The sequence below is a fragment of the Lepidochelys olivacea genome (genome assembly GCF_965140295.1).
Source record: "Lepidochelys olivacea isolate rLepOli2 genome assembly, chromosome: 4".
NCBI classification, from domain to species: Eukaryota; Metazoa; Chordata; order Testudines; family Cheloniidae; genus Lepidochelys; species Lepidochelys olivacea.
Window position 1 is genome coordinate 124,743,922 of NC_140414.1, and position 8,329 is coordinate 124,752,250.

General features: G+C 40.8%; 1 protein-coding gene across 1 annotated transcript; it reads left to right on the forward strand.

Annotated features, from left to right (window-relative positions):
• The first annotated feature begins 634 nt into the window (after positions 1–634).
• Positions 635–6,267, forward strand: S100P (S100 calcium binding protein P). Its single transcript, XM_084625451.1, has 2 exons — positions 635–799; positions 6,017–6,267. The coding sequence occupies exons 1-2, from the start codon at positions 662–664 to the stop codon at positions 6,164–6,166; spliced, it is 288 nt and encodes a 95-aa protein (XP_084481577.1). The 5' UTR covers positions 635–661; the 3' UTR covers positions 6,167–6,267.
• The last annotated feature ends 2,062 nt before the right edge of the window (positions 6,268–8,329 follow it).

Genomic DNA, 8,329 nt, shown 5'->3' on the forward strand with positions numbered 1-8,329 from the left:
CTGCTGCTGTAAGGTTGAAAAGAGAAACTCTCTGTTGATGTAAGCCAATACTAAGCAGTTTCATGACACTTAAAGATTAATCTCATCACTGACCAAGGGCCCAGATGTCTATGCATCATCAGTCCAATATATCAGTCTGTGTTCAATTAAACTGCTGCCCAGGCCCTTGCACACATCAGAACTCTGCAACTCAGCTGGTTGTCATTTGAAAAAGATGGCAATTCTCAGAGTCCCTATAGCCACCCATTGCAATGAATGGGAAGTAATTTGCTGCTCTTTCACCATTGCAGGCCAATATACATTCTTTTAAGGGTTGGGCTGTTAGCCATTTACAGATTCAATTTAAGCTTTTTACTCACACTTAATCTTGAAGGAGTGGCTGGTTTATGGTGATGTATAAATCGTTGTTCCAGCTCTGCCCTACTGATAAAGCTTGAATTTTGAATTGAATTTCTTTACAAAGGAATTTGATTTCAAGCTGCACCTAGATGATGAAAAGCAGTGCTTAAGGTGTAGATATTTGCTAACTGGCTCCACTCCCAATGTAACCATGAGATGTGATAGCTATATAAAGCACCCCAGAACCCGTTCAGTCTCCACTCTCTAAAGGAGGGCCAGAGGCTATTCACACAAAGAAGGAAGCCAGAATCCAGCAGCAAAGATGTCTGAACTGGAAACTGCAATGGGAATGATCATTGATGTCTTTGACAAGTATTCCAGGGCTGAAGGCAATAAGCAAACCCTCACCAAAGGAGAACTAAAGACCCTCCTGGAAAAAGAGCTACCCAACTTCCTCTCGGTAAAGTGATGGTTCACTATAGTTTCTCTGTAATAGACTTAAAGCAATATGAAGAGAGACATTTTTGGTGCTTTGTGCAGGGAATTGGCTACAGAAATCATTACTGTTAAGAGAAGTTGTGTGGGACCTTTTCTTGTGCATCATGCTGAAAATGTGGCTTTGAAAGTGAAGGCAGATCACAGAACTGAATGAGGTAGTCAGAATCAATCCTAATTGTCAGGTTTTCTGTATTTCTCATTCCTCACTCTCTAGTTTTCAGGGCAATGGCATTTAAACAGAATATTTACTTCTTCAGAAGTCATCTGCTCCTGCTGTTTACTCCCCACCAGAATTCGTAATCCCATATGATGTCTCAGTTAACTGTGTGAAAAAGGATTGTGATGCTAACAACTGAATATAATGACAGCAAATGGGGAGTCTCCTGGTCTGGGCATTTATACCACAATTCTTACTGTGATATCTGAGCATGTATACAAGTATGGTATATAAGCAGCAGTGGGACAGAGTAGATGAACTTGGAGGAATTGTCTGTGAAGTGTCCTTCTTAATAACAAATAAAGGGAAAGAACTAAAGAAAATGTTTCAGATAACAGCATTGTTAAATAATGAGAATGTGCTCTTAAATATTTTTCGTCTATCTCTGTAGCATGTCTACACTAAAAAGAAAAGGAGTACCTGTGGCACCTTAGAGACTAACCAATTTATTTGAGCATAAGCTTTCGTGAGCTACAGCTCACTTCATCGGATGCATACTGTGGAATATCTCATGATACCACATTGCAGAGCGTGCAATACTTGTCTACACTGACGCTTTACAGCGCTGAAACTTGCAGCGCTCGGCGGGGAGGAGTTTCACACCCCTGAGCAAGAAAGTTGCAGCGCTGTAAAGTGCCAGTGTAGACAAGTATTGCACGCTCTGCAATGTGGTATCATGAGATATTTGACATTCTTAAAAACATTAAGTTTCAAAGGATATTTTCTAGAAAATGATAACATCAGAGGTGGTTGGAACATTTTTGTCAGAATGATTTTCCAATTAAAAACTCCTTTTCCACAAAACTGAAATTTCCTGTGAGGAAAATTTTACTTTTGATGAAAAATTTCAATTTTCCATTGGGAAAATCGAAATAACAGCTTGTCTGCTTCCCTGTTGGAAGGCTCCTGTCTGACAAATGCTTTTCAGAAGGGCTGCAGAGGCTGAGCACCTGGTCCCTTGGTCTCTGCCCTCCGGCTATCAGCCTCCCAGTCCCAGCACTGGCTGGAGAGAGAGAGAGCCCTGACCCCCAGCCTCCCAACCTCCCCCCTGGTTTAGGGTCCAGAGAGACCGAGAGCTGGAAAACTCTTGTCTCCCCACCTCCCTCACATCCACTCCTGCCCTAGGGCCAGAAAGGCTGAATGGCCCAGCTCTCTGGTTCTCAGGCAGCTGGGCTGAAAGGCTCTTCTTGTTCCAACATAGCCACATTTTTTTCAACTTTTTGAACTTGACAATAGCCTTCCAGCCTGGTAGCTGAAAAATTCCACTTCAGTTCCCCTTCAGTGGAAATTTTTTAAAAAAAATTTCCTTCCCAAAAATTTCATGTCTTTTGACTTTTCAATCAGAAAACACAAACATTTCCACTCTCGGTACTATCATTTTCTAGGCAGCGCCAAATAATATGTTTGAATTTGGCCATCGCCACCAATAATCCATTTCTAAAATTTGTGACTTGACTTGCATTTAATTGCATTCATATATTTTTAGACTATTATCCAGACTTGTTTTATCAAACTTCATTTAGTAAAGGGAAATCATGGCTTCACATATAGACACCTGTTACTCACTGAGCTGAAACAGTAAGGCATGCATATGTAAGGGAAGAATTTGGCCCATTAGGTCAAACTACTGCACGCCTGTAGCTGTGGTGAGTGTCGTATCATATTTGGGGATTGTTGAAGTCTTGCACGAGTCTCTGTAGCATAAAGATGGCTAATGCACATTTTGCTGAACTGGGCTGAGTTTAATCCCTACTATGGCTTGCTTATTGCAGTATTCAGACTCACTTTCCAGATTTACTGGTTTTGGTTTTTTTAAAAGAAAGATTCATATTTAGCAGCAAAGATGAGTGAGGTAGACTCTGGAAGAGAAAATACATTTTTATTTTAAACAATTCACAAAATCTTTCTTGCAAATTAACAAATGTTCAAATCACGACCCATAATGTGTGTTATCTTCCCAGGGTGTAAATGCAAAAGTTTAACTTCACTTGCCATTATTGGTTCTCCTTATTTACTGCACATCACTTTACTTGTACAATAACAATTTTACTTGGTTCAAAGTCATAATAACTTTCATTCTTGATCATTTCCATTTCTTTTATATCACTAAAAATTCCATAAAGCTGTTGGGCCAAATTCTGCTTTCACACACCCTGGTGCCTCACAGGAGTTTCATTTGTTTGCCTAAATGTAAACTCTTTTCCATTAGTTGTCACGGCCCAGGGCCAAATGTTCAAAAAGTGGCTTCCATTTTGTGCACAGCCAACACTGAACTTCCGAATAACTGTGCATGCATTCTTAGAGCACTAAGATCAATGTGTGATGTTCAGTCATCACTCAGGGCTTCAGCTATTTGCAAGAGCTCTGCTTTATTATGTGCATCTACACAACAAATTAAGGTGTAATTGTAGCACAGGTAGGCATATCCATGGTAGCTTTAATCTAGCATGGGTAATAATACTCGTGAGGATGAGGTGGCATGGACTTCAGTGCAGGCTAGCTGCCCCAGTACAACCTGCCGGGGGCCCTGGGTATGGACATGGGTCCACAAATAATTCATTGAATAATTTAAAATTAAGTCTGTTTATGGATAATTTGGAAAAAAGAGAAAGGAACAAAATTTGTGTCATATATTGTTCAGCCAGGACTAGTCACAAACCTGAATTTCTGGTTGAGTTTTTGGCATATCTCAGGTTATAATTCCTCATTTTATTAAAAACAATTAAAATTAAATCAGTGAAAAATAAAATAATGGCTATTGAACTAATTAGACTCTGACTCTTCAAACCCTTCAGATTTCAATGAAGCTAAGTATTTAAAATTCACAGTAAAACTGATCAATATTTACATAATTTCATATATGTATAAAATCTAGCTTCAACAAAACCACACTATTTTAGTTAATTATATTTTATAGGTCTCTATTGCCATCCTCTGTTTATTATAAAAACTGCATCCTCTTAAATTCATTGGAACAAATCATTGCCAGGGCTCAGATTAGAACTAAACTTTTTTTTTTTTTTTTAGTGAAAAATGCATATTTTTCAAAATCAAAATGTTTCATGAATTTGTGCTGATTTGGCTCCATTGTTGATTTTTAAAAAATCTGAAAAATCAAAAATTTCATTTCAACATTTTTCTAAACATTTTTTCTTGAATTTTATTTTAAAAATTCAAAAACATTTTCAAATGGGCAAAATTAAAATAAAACATTTCAATTTTGTTTGAACCTAACCACATTGTTTCAGACTTTTTGAGCCAGTGAACCAAAGGCTCCAACTCCATTATTCACCCAGCTGTACTCAAGCTTCAAGACCTGTTGTAAGCCTTTTCAAAAAAATCTTTAAAACACTCTCAAAATAAGTTATTTTTGCCTGGAAATTGTCATGTTTAATCTCAGCCAGAGGTGAATTGTTGTGGGCAGTTTGAAACAAGCTGGTCAATTTAAATTATGATAGGCTGAAAACAAAAGGACATGGCTAGGATACTATTTTTTCAACCCATAACGCAAAATTAACTTTACTAATGCTTCAGAGTCTGCCTTGTGTATGCACAGCTCCTCGTGACTAACATGTTCAAGTCACTAAGATCAGCTGGAACACAAGATGACAATCCCAAAATATTCACATGTGGGGGCTGCACACAGGATGTTCTCACTGAAGACGCCTTATTTTAATGCTCCCACTCTTGGGAGCCTGTTTGGTGACCTTCTAGTATAGTTCAAACACATGTATTTTATTAAGGATTTTTTTGGAGGGGATAGGGGAGAGCAGGCTGCAAAAGGATGTTTTTAAATTCAGGTGTGAAGATTTTAGCTGGGGTTGGAGTATCTTGTTTAGCATCTTTAGCGTTATGCAAGTTTGACCATTAAACATGTTTTTAAAGCAGGTACAGTTCATGCACCTATAGATTTGTTGATAGCTACAGCATTTATTAATTCCATATATATAAGTATACATTTAATGACAGGATTTGGGTCACAGACCTTTTAAATGTGCGTGCGCTTGCACGCACACACACAAAACTTTTATGAACCCACGGACCTGCTCCATTTGAAGCCAATGGAACTTTTGGCATTGACCTCAATGAGAGGAGTATTTGCGCCCCATAATTTTCCAAGTATTGTTCTGTTTTTTCCAACAAGATCAACAAGTTACAGTACTGTCCTGATTAAGTTACAGAGCACTGCATTAGCATAACAGGAGTTCCAAAGTTCTGCATATCCTATTGTGAGCTGGTGGAATGATTCAGCAGAAACAAAGCCCTGGGGAAGTCAGCCAGGATTTTTTTCCTAAAGGAACCTAACCAGAAATAAAAACAAGTTAACTGAAGCAAAACATAATAACAGGAAATCTGTTGACTCTAGATCAGTGGTTCCCAAACTAGGGGCACCACTTTTCAGGGAAGTGCGGTTCCCCACTCCAGACAAATGGGGGCTGCAGGAAGCGGCACGGACTGAGGGACATGCTGGCCGCCGCTTTCCGCAGCCCCCATTGGCCAAGAACGGTGAACCGCAGCCACTGGGAGCTGCGATAGGCCAAACCTGCAGATGCGGCAGGTAAACAAAGCGGCACGGCCCACCAGGGGCTTTCCCTGAACAAGAAATGCCCCTAGTTTGGGAACCACTGCTCTAGATTCAGCCCAGCTCTGTAACAATCTGGTTGGTGGAACCCTTTTCTTCACCCCCATCCCTACATATTACTCCCTCTGCCTCCCAAGCAAGGAATCTATATTTAGTCCCTTAATCACCTGTGGAAAGGTACAAAGAAACTGAGCTGAGGTTAACACTTTCTTCACCGGGGATCAGGTAGTGCCCTTAAACCCTACAGACACTGATACTAAGATGTTTGGATCCACACCACATCATTTCTATTGTTCAAGTAAATTACAATTTTGCTGCTGCTTTTAGGACCTCAGAATAAATTGCATGTCTCACTATGGACTGCTTCTTTTCTCTTTTAGTCGGTGAAAGATAAGGAAGCTGTTGACAAACTCTTCAAGGGTCTGGATGAAAATGGAGATTCTGAAGTAGACTTCAATGAATTTGTCATCTTTGTGGCAGCCATGACTTGCTGTTGTCATAAATATTTTGAGCAGAAAGGACCTAAATGATGTAAAACAGCTCATAAGAAGCTGGTCTTTTGATGTATTCCATATGCTAATGTTTTTGCTCGCTTTATTTGCTCCATGTACTGAAATACTGTTTAATCATACTCTGTTTACTTCCCTGTCTTGCATGTTAAGTTTCTCCTCCTTCAAATAAAATGCTAGTTTTGCATTCTCGTTACGAATATTTATTGGTCTCTCTCTCTCTCTGGAAAAAATGTGGTTTACACCCCTTTGTTTTTAAAATTCTGTTTTTATTCTTAATGGAGAATTTCATCCCAGAGCTCCCCTAAGGATAACAGCTGTTGGAGGTGTACTGATTGTGCCATAATCCACTGAGCCTCAATTTATTGAGGCCTTACCCCTACAACATTTTAGGGTAAGGGCTCATCTGCACACACAAGATGTACCACTTTAACACTATCAGTATTGTTAAGGTCTAGGAGGTACAACCTCCCTAATGTGGACGTGGTTATATCAGTATAAAGGTACTTTTACCAGGATAGCTTATTCCCATTTGGGAAGGGAAATAAGCTATAGCAGTATAAGGCACTTTATGACAGTATAAATGTATCCATACTAGGGATGATATGGTATACATATGTCAGTAAAAATGGAAAAAACAAAAACAAAAAACCACCCCCCTAAATGGCATAATAGTATTGGTACAAAAACTGTGGGTAGACCAGACCCAAATTACTGTGACTGTTGCCTCCCCAACAATTGACTGAAGGCTTATGTATATGGATCCAAAGTGCTGTTCAGTCAATTGGGTGGGAAAGAACATGTGTAACTTCTCTCATTTGAACAAGGCCTAAGTATCAGGTGAATAATAATACTTTGAACGTCCTTCCATCTGAGGATCCAAAGCACTTTACAAAATGAATTTATCCTCTCAGTTCTTCTGTGAGGTATTATATCCATTTTACACAAGAGGAAACTAAGGTGCAGCGGGATTAGGGCCATATTTTCCGAACTGTGTATGTAGAATCGCTGTGACTGCACGGTGCAACTAAAAACTTACCCAGGCACTGTTGTGAAACTCTGGTCCAAGGTCACACAGGAAGTCAGTGGCAGACACAGAAGTAGGACCCAAATCATATAAGTCCAAGCCTGCACTTTAACAGGGTGAACTGTCTGGCCTTGGGTGTGTACCTTTCCTGAGTAAATCCTACTTCAGCACTAATTACACCAGTGCTAACCACAGCAGTTCTGAAGAAAAGCTGAATGCTTGATATGTTCATTTGTATAGCAACTCCCAAAGCATCAACTTTGGAAACGAGCAGAAAGGGGTAGGTACACAAAATTATTTTCTGGCTGCATTGTAAGTCTGACATCCTTCCCTTTGCCTGGCCTTCGTCTTCCCCTTCAAGCAGTGCTGACTTTGCCTTCAAGACCGACCTTAGGGCTTGGCTACATGGTGAAGGAATTAGGGTTTTTAACCATCCTGGCCCGATTTTGTTCTGCCTGGACAGTTGCCAGTGAAGATGAGCCAGGTTATTTTTGCTCTCTCCCTGCTACCCAGCACTAGGAGTGAAAGGGGAAGAAATATTCAGCGGAGACTTCCCATGGCCCTGGCCCTTTAAAAGGAAAGCCTCCCCTGGAGGACTTGACTGGTTTCCACTCCTTCCCAGCAAGCTCCAGGGCCAGCTGGATTCTCTCTTGCCATCTTGAGGAGGAAGGGGTTGGGGTGGGGCGGGGTTGTTGTTATGGGGCCGCCTTCCCGGCTGGCTGCTTGTAGGTTTGACAGGAGGTGGAGCTGTCTTCCTCCCCTGCGGCACAGGGGCCTGCAGCACGGTTGGAGGTGGGGAAAGTTAGAGACCCCCCTACCTGCACCACTGCTGGCATGAGGTGGGGAAGAGAGGCCAGGGGCGTGGTTTTCTGTACGTCTGAGATGGCAACCCTAGCAGCAATGCTCACTATGGGGGTGGGTGGGTGATTTCTAAAGCACATTAACGTATTGAACAGGAAGTGGTCTGTGTAGACTTTGCTGCTGCACATTAATGATCCCCTAGTGTGCATTATACATTAAAGCTATTTTTCTATCACTCATAGAATCATAGAATCTCAGGGTTGGAAGGGACCTCAGGAGGTCATCTAGTCCAACCCCCTGCTCAAAGCAGGACCAATTCCCAATTTTTGGCCCAAATCCCTAAATGGCCCCCTCAA

What these genes read in the sequence shown, in the direction of transcription:
- S100P (XM_084625451.1), top strand. Translation starts at nt 662, where the DNA reads ATGTCTGAACTGGAAACTGCAATGGGAATGATCATTGATGTCTTTGAC. An exon ending in AGCTACCCAACTTCCTCTCG is followed by an intron (nt 800 to 6,016) that starts GTAAAGTGATGG and finishes TTTCTCTTTTAG; the next exon opens with TCGGTGAAAGATAAGGAAGC.